The sequence below is a fragment of the Delphinapterus leucas genome, chromosome 3 (genome assembly GCF_059928025.1).
Source record: "Delphinapterus leucas isolate spDelLeu-1000000601 "Yukka" chromosome 3, BTC_Dleu_Yukka2, whole genome shotgun sequence".
Lineage (NCBI taxonomy): Eukaryota > Metazoa > Chordata > Mammalia > Artiodactyla > Monodontidae > Delphinapterus > Delphinapterus leucas.
In genome coordinates this window covers 106,332,018-106,349,193 of record NC_143131.1, presented here as the reverse complement: position 1 = coordinate 106,349,193, position 17,176 = coordinate 106,332,018, and the positions used below count along the sequence as shown (strand labels likewise).

At 45.3% G+C, this 17,176-nt stretch overlaps 1 protein-coding gene across 4 annotated transcripts in view; it reads left to right on the top strand.

Annotated features, from left to right (window-relative positions):
- The window catches only part of MARCHF3 (membrane associated ring-CH-type finger 3), a 150,882-nt gene that overhangs the window by 96,484 nt on the left and 37,222 nt on the right, over window positions 1-17,176 (top strand). The window contains exons 2-3 of one of the 4 annotated variants that reach the window (XM_089909257.1): window positions 7,889-7,990; window positions 14,431-14,674. In XM_089909257.1, coding sequence (XP_089765383.1) covers window positions 14,487-14,674 — 188 coding nt within the window. In that variant the 5' untranslated portion in view covers window positions 7,889-7,990; window positions 14,431-14,486. The other 3 variants (XM_022588697.2, XR_016392758.1, XM_089909256.1) reach the window with 3 other exon arrangements.

The following is a 17,176-nucleotide window of genomic DNA, read 5'->3' as shown; positions in this document are numbered from 1 at the left end:
GGACAGCTACATGTAAAAGAATGAAATTAGAACACTCCCTAACACCGTACACAAACAATAAACTCAAAGTGGGTTAAAGACCTAAATGTAAGGCCACACACTATAAAACTCTTAGAGGAAAACATAGGCAGAACACTCTATGACATAAAACACAGCAAGATCCTTTTTGACCCATCTGCTAGAGAAATGGAAATAAAACCAAAAATAGGGCTTCCCTGGTGGCGCAGTGGTTGAGAGTCCGCCTGCCGATGCAGGGGACACGGGTTCGTGCCCCGGTCTGGGAAGATCCCACATGCCGTGGAGTGGCTGGGCCTGTGAGCCATGACCTCTGAGCCTGCGCGTCCGCAGCCTGTGCTCTGCAATGGGAGAGGCCACAACAGTGAGAGGCCCACGTACCAAAAAAAAAAAAAAAAACCCAAAAATAAACAAATGGGACCTAATGAAATTTAGAAGCTTTTGCAAAGCAAAGGAAACCATAAACAAGACCAAAAGACAACCCTCAGAATGGGAGAAAATATTTGCAAATGAAGCAACTGACAAAGGATTAATCTCTAAAATGTACAAGCAGCTCATGCAGCTCAATATCAAAAACAAACAACCCAATCCAAAAATGGGCAGAAGACCTAAATGGACATTTCTCAAAAAAAGATATACAGATTGCCAACAAACACATGAGAGGATGCTCAACATCACTCATTATTAGAGAAATGCAAATCAAAGCTACAATGAGGTATCACCTCACACCCGTCAGAATGGCCATCATCAAAAAATCTACAAACAATAAATGCTGGAGACAGTGTGGAGAAAAGGGAACCCTCTTGCACTGTTGGTGGGAATATAAATTGATACAGCCACTATGGTGAATAGTATGGAGGTTCCTTAAAAAACTACAAATAGAACTACCATATGACCCAGCAATGCCACTACTGGGCATATACCCAGGGAAAACCATAATTCAAAAAGAGTCATGTACCACAATGTTCATTGCAGCACTATTTACAATAGCCAGGACATGGAAACAACCTAAGTGTCCATCAACAGATGAATGGCTAAAGAAGGTGTGGCAGATATATACAATGGAATATTACTCAGCCATAAAAATAAACGAAATTGAGTTATTTGTGGTGAGGTGGATGGACCAAGAGACTGTCATACAGAGTGAAGTAAGTCAGAAAGAGAAAAACAAATGCTAACCCATATATATGGAATCTAAAAAAAAAATGGTTCTGAAGAACCTAGGGGCAGGACAGGAATAAAGACACAGACGTAGAGAATGGGCTTAAGGACACAGGGAGGGGGAAGTGTAAGCTGGGATGAAATGAGAGAGTAACATTGACATATATACACTACCAAATGTAACATAAAGCTAGTGGGAAGCCGCTGCATAGCACAGGGAGATCAGCTCAGTGCGTTGTGTCCCCCTAGAAGGGTGGGATAGGGAGGATGGGAGGGAGACGCAAGAGGGAGGAGATATGGGGATATATGTATACATATAGCTGATTTACTTTGTTATACAGCAGAAACTAACACACCATTGTAAAGCAATTATACTCCAGTAAAGATGTTAAAAAAATTTTTTTAATTATAAAAGAAAATTGTGACACTTTTTACTGGTGAGGCTAGTGATTTCTGGCTTCTATCCTATTCAAGTTGACTACTGCCACTGAATACGATGGCACCTATTTTCCTCCCACTGTGCACATATTAGAACTTTACAGTAGGGATTATACTTGAGTAGTCTCTAGGCTCTATGGCTCAGTACAGAATGGTAAGATTTTATGGTGAATTGTCAGCATAAGCATGGCATTCTACTATAATCATTAATTGAATAAATTAAAGTTTTATTCGATTGAAAAAAATGATGGCATTATACGGGGCATGCGCGTATGTGTGTGTGTGTGTGTGTGTAGGATATGCTTTTACTTGCATTAGCCAAGAAGTCAGAACCTGAACATATGACTGGAGATTCAAATATCTGAGTAACAATATTACTTTCTGACAGAGAACTATTTACTAGAAGATTCTCAGTAGGAATTGAATTGCTTTTATTAGTTTATTTAAAATGTGCATTTCCCTTTTTTACCTCTGTTTCAAAAGGGAGTATTTACGCTATTTCAGAATGTGTGAACGTCCTCCATTTACAGAGCCATGGAAGATGTTTTCTGCCAGTTCCCCAGTTCAGCAGCTCTCAGTGAGTTCCAGTTAAGCCAGAAAAAAACTGCTGCTATCCTGCTCATCGTCTTTGGCGAGCATTTCCTAACCCATCCCCCTCCTGCACAGAGCAGCAGATCCCCACACTGGTGTCTGCAGGGCCATTTAGGAATCTCCCCTGATCCCATCCCTCTGTTATTCCTCTTCTCACTGCTTAGCTATTCTATACTCAGTTTCCAACTTAATAGAAATGCAGGTGGGCACGTGAGCGTCTAGGTTTACCAAAATACACATTTTTCATGAGTGCTTCCCTCTTGGAGTGTGTGGACAAAGCCAGCATATGATCTTCCCATTATCACTCTGTTTTAGTGTCTAACTGACAGATGCCTGTCAGTAAAACAAGGCAATAATGGGCAGAAAATATCTCTGCTCTTAGAGAGCAAAAAAGAAAGACCCTGGATTCCTGTCGTCTCAGAGACACTTGTCAGCCGTTGTTAAGGAAGACTTACAAATGCCTCTGTGGCGAATACCTCTGAATGGCCTGAATGTTTTCACCCTTATTAGTGAGAAGGTGAAAAGGGAGCTGTTTCTCATACATGTGCAAGTTTCACCCACATGCAGTTTCTTTCTTCCCCTAGTGGAAGCTTGCCCATCGTGTTAATGTGCCACCATTGCAGCCTGGAGCTGGGTGTGGCCATGCCAGATGGCACCTGCAGGCTTCATTGGACAGGAATGGTTTCCTGATGGGTCACAGACGAAGCCCAAAAATCTAGTACAGACTTGATGACCTTAGCTAGTCAGTCTGAAGTGGTGTAGTTCTGCCGACTGGCTTCTACACTGACGGCACCTTCAGATATATTCAGTGAATGATAAGACAGTGAAAGTCACTTGCTCACAGGAGCAAGTGACACCAAGTCAACTGTGCCGCAGTAAGCCGAAGAGAGTTGATTTTAAGATTGTTCTTGTTTTCCTAAGGGATCAGTAAATGCAGAAGACCTCTGTCTTCAGGGAGTGTTCAGCCTAGGGAAAGACTCTATCAACCCTAAAGACAAGAGTCGTATACCAAAGTAGGCAAGGGAAACAGTGCCTGGCCTTCCAGTGAGAAGAGAGATACACAATGGCAGGGACTTGGGCTCAGACATATTTTGTGTCCTTTTTCATTACAAATCCAGTTCTCTATATTCAAGCAGAAGGGTTAGTTATTGGGTGGTGATTTGATTTTTTTTTTAATTTCAATAAAGACAGATGGACCTTTAAGAATAACATAGAAAGCAACAAAAACAACTCAGTTACTATAGGATGTACCTAAAGCACCAATTCCTTACTCTGAAAATTGGCAGTCAAAGGAAAGAATTAAGCAGTTATTACGGCTTCTCTGTGCAAATTGTATTTCAGAATGACCAGATTGCAAGTGTTGATGAAGGAAAATTCTTTTTCACATGAGAACTCTAGCCACTAAATGTGGAAGGGAAGTTAGAATTGGAAAAGCATAATTCTGTAGCCCCCAAATGAAATCATTGATTCAAGCACCTGTCATAAATGGGATGCAATCATTAGCCCATTAGGTATGTTATGGGGAACTCCACAATGGAGGAATCAGGCTGCCCTCACCTGAACCCTCTAAAAGTGGTTCATTGTTATCTTAGGAGCCTGCCCGCTCTGATGCAATAGGTAAGTACACAACATGAGCTATTGTTGCAGAAGAGTTGAACTTGAACTTAAACCAATCAGTAAGGTTCCAGAAAATACAGGGGATAGAAGAACAAGTTAAATGATACTACAAGAAAAATTAAGAACGTAGCTATTGGGATGGGGCTTAAGAGGAGCCCTGTGCCAGTTTCTTTAGCAAGACATTGGCAAGGGGGAAAAAGGGAGGTGGCTGTGTGCAAGTGAGAGGGACTTAGATGTATCCAAATGTTACACCTTGTCTGGATCATTTAAACAAAGCAACCATAAAAGATTTTTCAAGACAGTTGGAGAAATTTGAATACAGTTTGGGTAACAGATGATACCAAGGAAATAATAAGTTTGTTAGGTATGGTAATGGTTTTGTGGTTCTATAAAAATGTTCATATTTTTAGAAATTCATACTTAAGTATGTAGGGGTAAAATGACAATTTCTGAGACTTGCATAAAAATCTTAATAGGGTGGAAGGAAGGAAGCAAGGGTGAAACAAGTGTAGCAAAATCTTGCTAGATTGGGATGATGAAGAATATGTGGGGTTACTGTAGTTTTCTCCCTATTTGTTTGAAATTTTTCTTGATAAAAATATTTTTTAAAAAGAGTAACAGCTCTCTCAGAAGGTGGTGGGGAATCCACTGGAGATGTGATTAGAAAAAGGTCATTATCTGATGATCAAAAATTTTATGTTTTTTTCTTTTTTTTGAAGATATCCTTTATTTAAAAAAAAAAGAAAACTAGTTTTCTAAGATTTTGGGGGTAGTCACTGGAAACCAATTTCATTGCTTCATGTCAAGCAATTGGAGGAGAATTTGGGAGGCAAATAGTCTCCAATGTGAAAGTGAATGCTGATCTTAGCTGGAATAACTTGCTTTCTTCAGTGTCTGCAGTGGCTGGTCTCCAGGGACTTATCTGGCTACATGTGTTTTTCACATTTATTAGTGAAATTGGAGAGTCAAGAGTAAAACACAGTCCTCGGGAACATTGTGTTAATTTGTGACACACTAGAGATTTTTTAGCCCATAAAGCAAATGAACGAGCTCCATAGGGGTATAACTGTTATTTTCACCCTCAAAGGCAGTAAAGACCCACTGTATTTATTAAGTAATTAGAGAATAGAAAATGAATAGTGCTATGAAAATAGAAAAATAGACTCTCACTATTGCTATTAATAGTGTAATTTTTTTGTCTGTTCTGAAGGAAAGCTACCATCAGATGAAAATTTTAAAGTAAAGGTAGACCTCTGCTTAAATATTTGGTTGTTTGGTCTTGGATAATAAGTTAATTCAGTGTCCATGTAGGGTTGTTTTTGTTTCTGTCAAATAAGAGGGGTCACATTAAGGAACCTCACTCATTATTTTTGCAAGGACGAATACACAAAGAAATGAACAGACCAGATATTTGATTTAGGACCTTCCTCCTGAGTGATTGAGTGGCCTAAGGGAAGACAGCCCTCCACGTAAGCTGATGCCCTGGAACATTTCTAGCAGACTTTAAACACTCGGCTCCCGTGGAGGCTTGGGGAGAGAGTGGGCTGGTTCTCACACTAAAAAATGTCCAGATGAAGCTGACACTCCAATGGGTGTGGGCTGTGTAAGATGCGGGGCCAATGCAACCATCAATGTCAAGATGCAGGGCAAGATGGGACAGACGGCCAGAGGAGCAAGTGCGGGAGGGGACATGTGCTCTACTTAGAAATCAGAAGGCCTGAGAGGCCCCTTTGAAGGGGTTTGGAAGCGCTTTGCATTGAGGTAAATAGGAAGTATCAATATGAATGAGGCCCTATTTGCCACCAATTTCACGGTCCACAAGAATCCAGAGTATACAACTGTCAAGAAATTAAGTGATAAAGTGATCTCAGATAACTTGGTCCTTGGCTAAGTGTTAGTTTTTTCTTGGGCTTGTTTATATCTTGATGGTTTAAAAGACTGGACACATTCTAGGGAACCAATAAAAAGAAACTGTGGTTTTTGTGTGTATGTGTGAGTGTGTGTGTAGTGGAGGGAAAGGGGAGCAGTGTCCAAGAGCTGAGAAGAGTAATTCCAGGGAGCATTTCTGTCTTTTTTACCTATGTTATATAAGACTGTCAAAACAGAACTGTCAGCAGTTCTGCCCCCAAAAGACATTCCCTTGGGAAGATGGTAGGGTAGTAAGGATGACTACAGAGGGGTGGGCTAGGCAAGGGGATTAGAGGCAGGGTCTGGAAGGGACCTCTCTTCCCCACCCTGGTCCTCGGCTGATATGAGCTCACCCTGCTACACTGCAATCTTAAGCACTGCCGGTTACCAAGTGACCACCACAGGCCAGGCACATACCTACCCCAGGTCCAGCGTGTAAGGGAGGAAACTGAGGCTTAGTGCCAAGTAAATTCTGAGTAGCAGTTCAAAGCCAGGACTCCTTGATCCAAAACTAGGGCTCTGTCCCCTCCCCCACAAAGGCTCCCAGAGGTTCCCCTGAATCCAAAGCCAAGTATGTACAAAGGCAACACAGAAACACCCGGAGACTCTGACCACATGGGAAAGAACAAGTGGCGTTTGGGGGACTTTCAGTAATATGAAGCACATGATAGGGAGCCCACCCATAATGCCAAAGACAGAGCTAAAAAGCAAAATCCAAAGAGTTTTTGTCTTTGCTCTGCACTTGCCTTACTATTCCTTGGCGAGCTGAGTAACTTCGGATATCCTCGTGTGTAAATGGAGGTCCACCAGCCAAACGTCTCCTGGGGCTCCAGCAAACACTGCAGGGAGACCTGGGCCTCGGAGCCTGGCAGAATGCAGAGCTTGGACCCTACCCCGTGAGAGAACAAGACTGCAACCTCCCCATGGTCTTGGTGAAATGCAGCTGGGGAAAGCCCCAAGGAACCCTGGGGCTTAAAACAAGCCACAGCTGGCTTTATTCCAGGCTCTGGGAGGCTGGGGTCAAGATGGAGCACATCTGTGTAGCTAGTACCAAGTTGTTTGTATGGAGGAGGGTGAGATATGACTTGGAATGAACCCCAAATCAACTTCCTTTAATGGCGGGCATTCACTTGGAGGCTGGTGGAAGATGTGTATGAACCTATCCACAAATCCAGAACTTGTAGTCCTTAAAGCGTATTCAGCCCTCATTTGTAGCCAAAATATTTTCCTTCCATATCACCAGACATCCTGGTCAGTGTGCCGTACCCTCCATACCTTCCTTACGCTGAACAGGTAGCCGTTTGGCACTGGGCGCACTGAATATCATTTGAAGCATACACTTTTCTCATCTCTGAGTAACGTCCCGTGAACATCTCATTCTGCTTTGCCTGCTCCCCTCTATTTTTTAAACTTGACGTTTAAACTTTTCTGATGTGCCCTGATTGTTCCCGAGCCCCTGGAACTCAACCAGGCAGCTCTGTTTCCCCATGGCTCCCCTAGCTCAGCAGGGCTCCTTGTGCAGGACCAGTTGTTATTTACAAGTGTGATTCAGCTGTCGCTGTGCCTCTGAACACACAGGGTTGTTGTAGGATTTTAATTGCCATTTTCCTCTATATAATTAAAATGAAGTGAAAAAAATGGGATAGCCTCCAAAATCTGAATTAATTTCATGAGTACTTCTTGAGGGGAAAAAATATGTATAAATATGATAATCGTTACTTGATTTGCCTTCAGCAGAACTAGAGGATTTTACCTGGCTGAAAAAAATATATAGTAATTTTAAATGGAAGAAAAATTAGCCTGATACTTCTTGTGGCTGAGAATCAGAATTAATAACGTGGATGGGAAATGATAAATAACTCTGGATATCAATTTCAAAAAGAACATTGGGAACAAGCTGTAACTCTCTCTGGATCCAACTTGCCTTATGCTGGTCTGGGTTTTTTTCTTCCCATGGTTCATCATTGGTGTTTACACGTTTCTCAATAAAATGCCATAACCCCCAAATCAAAAATTCCTTCATGCTCGGAAACAGGCATTTCACCTGCTTACTCTGCTCTGTAAGTGTGACAATGAGCACGTAGCAGGGAAGGATGAAATGACAGAAAGAGAAGTCGTTTTTTTGTTTGTTTGTTTTTTTAATTCACTGGGCTCCCAGTGTTTCACTCTGCAGACTCATCAAGCACCTGATAGACATGTTTCTAAAGACTTGGATGGTTACTTTATTTGGAATGACAAACTCCCTGCTCTACATAATGAGGTCAGTGAAGCATCCAGAAAAGAAATGTATAATTTGGTAGCTGGGGTCTGTAGGCACAGCCCTGCTGAGGCTATTTCAGTTTAATGAAGCAGCTATTTTGCCGCTAACACACTCTTAGTGAATAGCCTCCTTGGTGCGTTTTTGAAAACTTAAGTGTTGCTGGTAATCATGTCCCAGCAATCTCCTTGGAGAGCCTTTGTGCCATGTTCTCAGAAGAAATATGCTGCTTTTACATGTTAATGGTTTTGAAATTAGTCATGTGCTCCATTTCCATTGGAAAGGAAGGTCAGTGTGTGATTTCTTGCCTGCCTTCATTTTTTCTGAACGTTCAGGATACTCTTAAGTCAGTCCATCAGCCATGCAGTGCACTGTCTGTTTATAACATGCCTGAAAAGCCAGGGAAATGTTCTATCAAAGAGCGATCCTATTCTCAGAGACTGTTCTTAGAATTCAAAGTCTAAAAATCCAACTCAGAGGGGAAAGTTCCTGGACAGGCCATTATTGCTATTTTTTCCCCTTTCAATCACTGACCGACTTGTATCATCCATTCCTTGGCCTCATTAGAGGAGGCCTTGCTCCCTGAGTATGCAGCTCCTCGAAGGAGACTAAAAGACATTTTTGAGATCCTTTTTGAGGCAGATTTGCTCATGTAAAACTAAGGTCAGTTTTCTGAATCCTGGAACAGCATTAATGATGCACAGCCCTGTGGGAGCAGAAAGCCGTCTAGCCATTCCATAGTTCTGCACTTTCATTCCCTCAAATTTAGGGCATTGGGTGGTATCCCCCGAACTGGCAAGGGCGTGATTACTAGGGGGAAGGTGCCATGTCCTCATGGCTCTGCAGCCCTGGAGAGGGTCTGGGGAACACTCCATACTGTTTGGTGGCCTGTGCTTTCCCTTGGGAAATGTAAAGCAGGACTTGAAATGGTTAGACCCTGCACCACCAGAAACTTCCTAGGAATACCTAGTAAGTTCTCAAAAAATGCTTGTTTGAATGGATAAAATAATGAACGAATCCTTTGATTTGCTTTGTTGGCCAACTCTGGCTTTGGAGGTCATACAGGGCCCTTCCAGGACATATTGAGCACCTGAGGAGCCTACTTTTTAAAATCCTGGAATTAGCATTAGGGTTGAATTTGGAGGTCCAGTCTGGCTCTAGACTGCCTCGCGGAGCTTGGGCCTGCTCAGACCACTGCCCATGCAGCCCACGCGACCAGATTAGCACCAGGGCGCACACACCATTATGCTCTTGTTTTCACCTTTAAATCCTGTGGGTAATTTTTATACCCAAATAGAGATGCCAACGCACCAGGTACCTCCCCAAAATAGCCTTCTTATCCTACATCTGAGAGATTAAAGTTGACTTGCACTGAAAATGCAGTTCTGATAGAAGCAGGCTTAAAAACACAGCTGGGCGTGGCTTGTGTTTTCTTTTCCAGTGTATTTAAATTAGCTAAGATAATGGTAGCTGCTGGAAAAAATAGACACGAATACCAAACATAATAGCAGTTTTTTCATCGGGTATCTGTACTAAACATTTTCATGGAAAAGTGCAACCTGTGTTGGGGAGTGTGAAGGTGACAGGTCTTGGGAGGGTGAGGAGACACAGGCTGCAAGCAAGACTCCCTTTGTGCTCCCTGCGGGGAGGGATGGAGTGGCACAATGTCAGGGCTCAAGTGTGACCCAGAGGGAGCTGACCAGCCATGGAGGAGAGCAGTTATACAAGACGGAAGAGATGCAACCCAGGCCAGGAAAAGAGCAGGAAAGGTTAATATAGTAATAAAATGCGCATGTGCATGGCTCCCTGTGCACGGCTCATTCCAGCTTCCAGAGCACGTTCACATGTCTCATCTTATTTGAGGCCTCACAAACAACCAGAGGAGCTGGCTCAGGAAGTATCAATACCCTAATTTCAAATGCAAGTAATCTTAGCAAAGTCGGAGAGACTGAATGGTTTATGCAGGCGTGTGGTGAGCCAGGGCGCAAGCTTGGGTGTCCTGCCTCTAAGAACAGAGCCTTGCCCATAACTCTGTGGTCCTTATGGAGGTTCAGGGGCTGTGAGGCAAGAGGGCTGCACAGGTGAGCGGGGCTCTCTTCCCTGCCCTTCCCCCTCGTCCTCTGGACGCATCCTCATGATGCCAGCCATGTTCCCATGGAAATCACTTACTGACAGCAGAAACGCAGCCACAATTAGGTGCAGCCTTGTTGGGTCCTTGCTTTTATGAAACTGTACTCTGTCCTTTAAAGGGGTCACAGTTTCACAGACAGGCCTTTTTATCTTTACCATTGTCTAATCAGGCTTTCATTTCTGTAGCCACTCCTTCCTTTTCTATTTGTCTCCCTCTCATCCACCTATTCCCAGCCCTCCCACTGAGTGCAGCTGAATTTGGCCAATGCCAAATCATGCTTTATTCTCAGCCTGAGGAATTATATAAGGTGTGAAGCCTGGCCAACAAAGAACTCCTCCTATCAGTGTAATTTGAGGTTTCAAGTGTATATGGACACCACTCCCTCCCAACATCATGCTTTTTGTCCTGAGAAATCCCAGAGAGCAGCGCTCTTGGGTGGAGTTCCTAGGGGCGGTATTGATAAGAAAGCAGTCAAATGGCAGTTGAAATTTTGCAGAAAGATCAGTGGAAGACCAGTGCTAGGCTACAAACCCACAGCTCAGCTCTTTCTAGCATCCACGGCAGCAGCCTGCTGTTTTCCCAGGTGGCTCTGAAAGAGACAGGGAAATGCAGTGGGCCATTTGTCACTGCCTGAGGTGCAACATATGCATGCCAATTGGTGCCCGCAGCCTGCAAGGCCCACTCCTGCCCCACACCTTGATCTCAGCCCCTGGGCTGCTTCTTTTTTTTTTTTTTTTTTTCCCAGTCACACCACGCAGCATGTGGGGATCTTAGTTCCCTGACCAGGGATCAAACCTGTGACCCCTGCATTGGAAGCACGGAGTCTTAACCAACTGGATCACCAGGGAAGTCCCCCTGGGCTTCTTCTTTTTTTTTTTTTTTTTTTTTATGGTACGCGGGCCTGTCACTGTTGTGGCCTCTCCTATTGCGGAGCACAGGCTCCAGACGCGCAGGCTCAGCGGCCATGGCTCACGGGCCCAGCGGCTCCGCGGTATGTGGGATCTTCCCGGACCGGGGCACGAACCCGTGTCCCCTGCATCGGCAGGCGGACTCTCAACCACTGTACCACCAGGGAAGCCCACCCTGGGCTTCTTTTGACTGAGGTTGGGGAGGTGTGCTTCCTTCTCTCCCCCTCCACCTGATTTGATTCCCTCTCTGGGGCTGGAACCAACTCAGTGCTTCCCACCAGGATCGAGGTGCCCATCCTCTGTGTAGTCCCTCCCACCCCACTTTCAATTCAAGACATGGTCTTTGAGGAGTGTGCGGACTCACCCTGGCGTGCAGGACTTAGTATCTCAGGGTTATTCTGGTGTGTGCTGGTCAGTGGAGGTGCTGGCGTGTTCTTCAGTGAGTGCTGGACTCGAGTATCATTTCAATCCTAAGTTGGGTTCAGGGTTCTGCAGAGATGGCACGAGGGAAAGAGGCAGGGCTTGCTTGCAGAAGAAGGCAAGGTTGAGGAGCCTTTTATTTCTTTATGCCCAACTCAGTGCCTGGCACTCTCTGTGAATGGAATAAACTGATCAGATGGTGGGTAATATCCCTTTCACCTTTGAGAAGACAAGTGAAATGAAGAATATCAACCAGAAGTGAAACTACAGTTTTAAGGAAACTCTACTTCCAGAACTGTTTTTTTTTTTTTTTTTTTTTTTTGCAGTATGTGGGCCTCTCACTGTTGTGGCCTCTCCCGTTGCGGAACACAGGCTCCGGACGCGCAGGCTCAGCGGCCATGGCTCACTGGCCCAGCCGCTCCGCGGCATGTGGGATCTTCCCGGACCGGGGCACGAACCCGTGTCCCCTGCATCAGCAGGCGGGCTCTCAACCACTGCGCCACCAGGGAAGCCCTCCAGAACTGTTTTAAGGGCATTTTATTGCAGATTTAGTTCAGACATTTAGAACTACTTCCTTTAGTGAGGACTTAATCCAGTCTAGTTAAAAGCGAATGAACTTGGGAACCTTGTGTGTCTGAGTGGCATTCCCCTCACTAAGGGCAGCCTCACCGTTGACCAGCCTGGCCTCCTTTTCTCACTCTGCATCCCTTCTCTGCCTCCTTCCAGCTCCGTGGAGTGGAGGGAGGGAATGCTTGGCCCTCTGAGCTGGAGTTAATGCAAAACCCGAAAATAGACTCTCAGACTGCACCCAGACATAATGATTCCGTGAGGCAAGAAGGTCACTGTGTCTGCTTTTCCTGCCAACACACCCCTGGCTCTTAATCTGTGGCTGCCTTGTGAAGCAAGAGAGCTGTGCCAGGAAGTTACACTTTGTGACTGTGAGGCATTATGAGAATTTAAAATCATGTCAATGGGGATTTATAAAGGCAGGCCAGGGGACAGGGGTTAGACATAGATTTCGAAGCCGACCTTTGAACATCCTTTTTGTTCTGTGGCCCCAGCTACAAATCAACTCCACCCTGCCAACCCTGCCAAAAATTAAAAAGTTTACTGTGGTTATTCAAGTGGTGGGGTTTTGAGTGATTTTTATTTTCTTTGTGCTGTTCTATACTTTCTGTAACATATATTCTTGTTTTTGCAATGTGGAAAAAAAAAAAAGCAACAAATCCTATTTAACAAGGAAAAGTATACTAGCTAATCATCTCATTGTGTTTCTTGAATGCTTGGTACCTGGGGGTTGAGAAGCCCACCGGAGTCGTGACAGTGACATGGAAGGGGCAGCCCTGCCTCTGCCCCACATCAGGCCTAAGACCAGGGCTGGTGTCCACAGCCCTCGCCCCATTGCCAGGTTCCAAAGGGCTCCTGGAAGAGGCCAGACCGCAGACCCTGAGAGGACTAGAGGCAGCCTAGGAGAACAGGAAAGGGAGCCGGCCAGACACCTCAGCAGGAAGGAGGGGATTCCGTTCCCATCCAATGGTCAGGCCTGTGGGATGTGTGCTTGTCAGCAGGGACAGTGTCAGCTCAAGTTCATCTGGAAACACTGCGTTCTCCTCCTGAGGACGTCCAGTTGATGCACATTGTTCTGGAAGTTGGGCAGATCCTATTTTCCAAACCTGTAAGAGTCCAGTAAAATGTAACAAATATCTGGGAGAAAATAACCCTTTGAGGAATTCCAAACATGCTCTTAGGGTTGGGAAGCAAATTTATTTAGACTTGGGGCCTTGACCACCCAGACTGGTTATTGATGGGAGCTCAGTCTATCCATGAAGCCTGCCACTGTCCACTGAGTCCAGGCTGTCCCAGACTCAGGAGCTCGAGGTGAGCAGACTGGGCAGAGATGGTCCATACGGACCATGAAACTGTGTCCTCCCACCTTTAGACATAAAGAATTCCTCCTGCAAGTTTCTCTTAAGTCCTCTATTTCTTACACATCACGTGCAGCTCTATTATTGGATGCAGTGGGGTTCCTTACTCCATTGGGTCTGAATGCTTTGAACTTGAGGTCAAGTTCAAGCCCACAACACACAGATTGGGAACAGAATTTCTTGCACTCTGTGTGGTAGACTATGTGTCAGCGAGGTAAGGCCCTTATTAAGAATGGATTATGCTTCATAGGTGGTAGAGATCTCATTCATCAGTTTCTTGCATTTGCCTATGTGTTCCCCTATGATAAGGCAAGTGTCCCTGGATTTTAAGTGGTACACAAAAACCCAAAAACTTAGTACTAATGTACTTATTGTAATGTCCTTTACAGATATATATAACAAGCTCATCAAACTTATCATTTCATGAATAACTTTAAGACAAGGCTAAAATAGGTTAACTTTTTAAAGGAAAGTAATTTTCAAGACACATTGAGCAGATAATTGTGTTATGGAACACAGATATGGGAAAAGTCAGAAAGGTGGTGCATTTTTTTTTTTTTTTTTTTTAATTTTGGCTGCACCGGGTCTTACTTGCAGCATGTGGGATCTAGTTCCCCGACCAGGTATCAAACCCAGGCCCTCTGTGTTGGAAGCGTGGAGTCTTAACCACTGGACCACCAGGGAAATCCCCCCAAGCGGTTTTAATAATGGTTCTAGTAACTTTGACAGAGTGTTAACGAAGACTTACTGCTTCTCTGGCCCAGAGTGTGAGAAGTGCTTATCTTCGCTTCAGACCTGGCTGCAGGGCCATCGTGCCCTCCCCTCTCTGATCCTCAATGTTTACGGACACCGACACGCTCGCTGTCCTGTTCATAACCACGTCCACTGTTTCTTGTGGGCTGAGTGTGCGCATGCGTTTTAAATGGTAGCAAGATAATGTACGGCGTCTAGGCCACCCCTGTTATTTCTATTAAATAATGACATGATGATGGTGGCCTGTAATTGTCCATTTTCTATTAACCACCCTGACCAAGTAAACTGTTTTCTGATCTCTCTTAGATGGAAATCCTGTATGAATGTGGAAGCCATTAGCAGAGTAATTGCTGTCCGTTACCATGACAACCAGCCGCTGCAGTCACCTGCCCGAAGTGCTGCCAGACTGCACCAGTTCAGCTGCACCCGTGGTGAAGACCGTGGAGGACTGTGGCAGCCTAGTGAATGGGCAGCCGCAGTATGTCATGCAAGTTTCAGCCAAGGACGGGCAGCTGCTGTCAACAGTAGTGCGGACCCTTGCCACCCAGAGGTAGTACCACAGTTAAAATCAATTCGGAGGGCTGTCAGATGGGAAATGCTAAAGGGAATGTAATTAGTGCTCAGGTCTTTGTGTCAGGTGAGAGGAGGTACTGGGAGGGGGAAAAAAAAAAAAACTACACATGTTCTGTCATGGCCGTTCCTATAGCAATGGGGCAAAAAGATAAAACTCACGTTGTGGACTTTTCCGCTTAAAGTCACACTTGCAGAGAGGCAGGCAGGGGAGGATCCCACAAGACACAGGGTTGCTTGCTTAACATTTGTTATGTTGACCTTACTACAGTAATTACATTTTCGTTGTCCCCAGGTGCTAACAAAGGTAGCCCTTTGTTAGAATAGAATGAAGGAGGCACCTGGTTTCAGATGACTGAGCCAAAGTGATTGGATATGTGGGCAAAACTTTTGAAGTGACGTTCTGACGTGCAGGCTACTCAGCATGCCGTGATGGGGGCTGTCCACAGCTACTTCCCGGGGGAGTCTCCTCTGGCGCATCCCCACATGGGGGCCTCTTCTGCTGCTTCCTTCTTCGCTCTCCCTGCATCCCAGCCACGATCCTTCATACACACTCTGCCCCGTGAAGTATCATTGTCTCCCCCAAGTGATAGACCGGAGCCAGAATGAAGGCTCTGAGCAGCCCGGAGACGGCTTATCCAGGCCAGCACTTTGTCCCTGGAGGTCTCCTCTGGTGCTCTTGCTGCCCACTGGCAGGTTGAGAGCCACAGGCTGCCTGGCCACTAGGTACTCCTTGGCTTCTCCATTAGTTTCAGAATGGGTAAGTGGGATTGGGACTTACGACTGTAAAATACTGGACTTGCCTGTTGGTTTCAGTGCTGACACTTCCGGCCCTGAAACTTTGAGTCAGTCACTCAGACCTCGACTGCTTACCTTGGTCTGAGCAATTCAGCCAACCCCTCCGGTGCAGATACAGGCCCACCTACGTGCCCCTGCAGCAGGACTCCTAGTGACACCACAACATTCTCTGTCCCCCCCTCCTAGCCCCACACATGGTGGCCACCAGACACGGACTCACACACTGCCACGTGTTGTAAACATTATCCATGTGCCATCTACTTTCAATCCGTGTGGCTATTGCAAAGGGAAGAAATAGGAAAAAAATTAAAAAGGTCAATATATATTTTTCCACCTCTGGGAAAACTTGTAACAATCGGTTAGGTAGAACTCAATATACGATGAGGCAGTGAGCATCACTGCTCTGCTGTGAACTGAGACGGTTAGTTATCTGTCTGCATATGCCCCCGTCACCCTCGAGTCATCAATCACCTCATCTGATCAGGGAGAACAGTCTGCAGAGCTGAAACGACTGAGACCTGTGAGCCAATGTGCGTGTGTGTGTGTGTGTGTGTGTTCTACCACATAGAAACGTAAACCAGAGCTTTTACAGTTTTACACGCATTTGGTTCAGTGTGAATGACAGAGGCCAGTAATACTGAGAGAAAAAAGTCAACTCTTTAAACTTTCTTTTCCCACCCCTGAGCATGAGGGGGTCTTTTGGCAAGTGGGAAGGAGATCCTTTCCTCTTTTAATCCCCTTTTAGCCTTCACTCATTCCCAGGATCATCCCCAGAAAGGCCTTTCCACAAAGATGGAGTCAAAGAGAGTGGTGGGCATAAACCTGGAACACTGTCATCTCTGGGGGACAGGAAGAGGCGGGAGAGGGTGGGTAAAGAGTCTGGTCCTTGGGTTGGCACATACAATGATGACATTTTAAAATCTAATACCCAATAAGGACCTCTAGCAATATAAGAAGACATTAATCAGAGAGGGATATTCCTCCAGTATCCATTGAGAAGTGAGGCCATATTGGTTTGAGCCTTCCATTGGCCTCTGACTTATGTGATGAGGGCCATGTTTTTTGATTTTCCCCAACCTGAGTTTTTCTACAAGTGAAAATAGTTACCATTAACTAGGCACTTACCATGTGCTAGTCCCTCTTCTAAGCTTGTAATCTGGACTATCTTTTCTCATCCCCACAGTCGCCATATGAGGAAGGCACCATGCTTTGTGCCCATTTTACAGATGAGGAAACTAAAGTCCAGAGAGATGTTGTAACTCACCCAAAGTTAGCCAGCTCGTGAGCAGCAGACCTGCGGTTCAAGCCCAGGCAGCTGTACTCCAGAGCCTGCCTCACAAACCACTACCCTGTGTGTCCTCATAGAATGTGCAGGGGTGGTGTTTCCAAGTTAAAGGCCAAGCTGTGGACTGAGGCCACCTTGGTAGCACGTACCATTACTCACTTTCAGCTTACTGTCCTCAGCGTCCCAAAGTGCATCCTAGGAAAGCTCCAAGGACCAAGCTGCCACAGCGTCGTGCTCTGGCTCAGACTGCAGTTCTGTGTGGCAGCTTCAAGGTAGGCCGCCAGTCCGTTTCCCTCCTCTCACTCGCCTATCCCACTGAAAGAAGAAAGGAAAGGAACCTCTGGGCATTCAAAAGTGTCCCAGCCTGGTTCAAAAGATGCAGCTTGTCTAGAAACTACA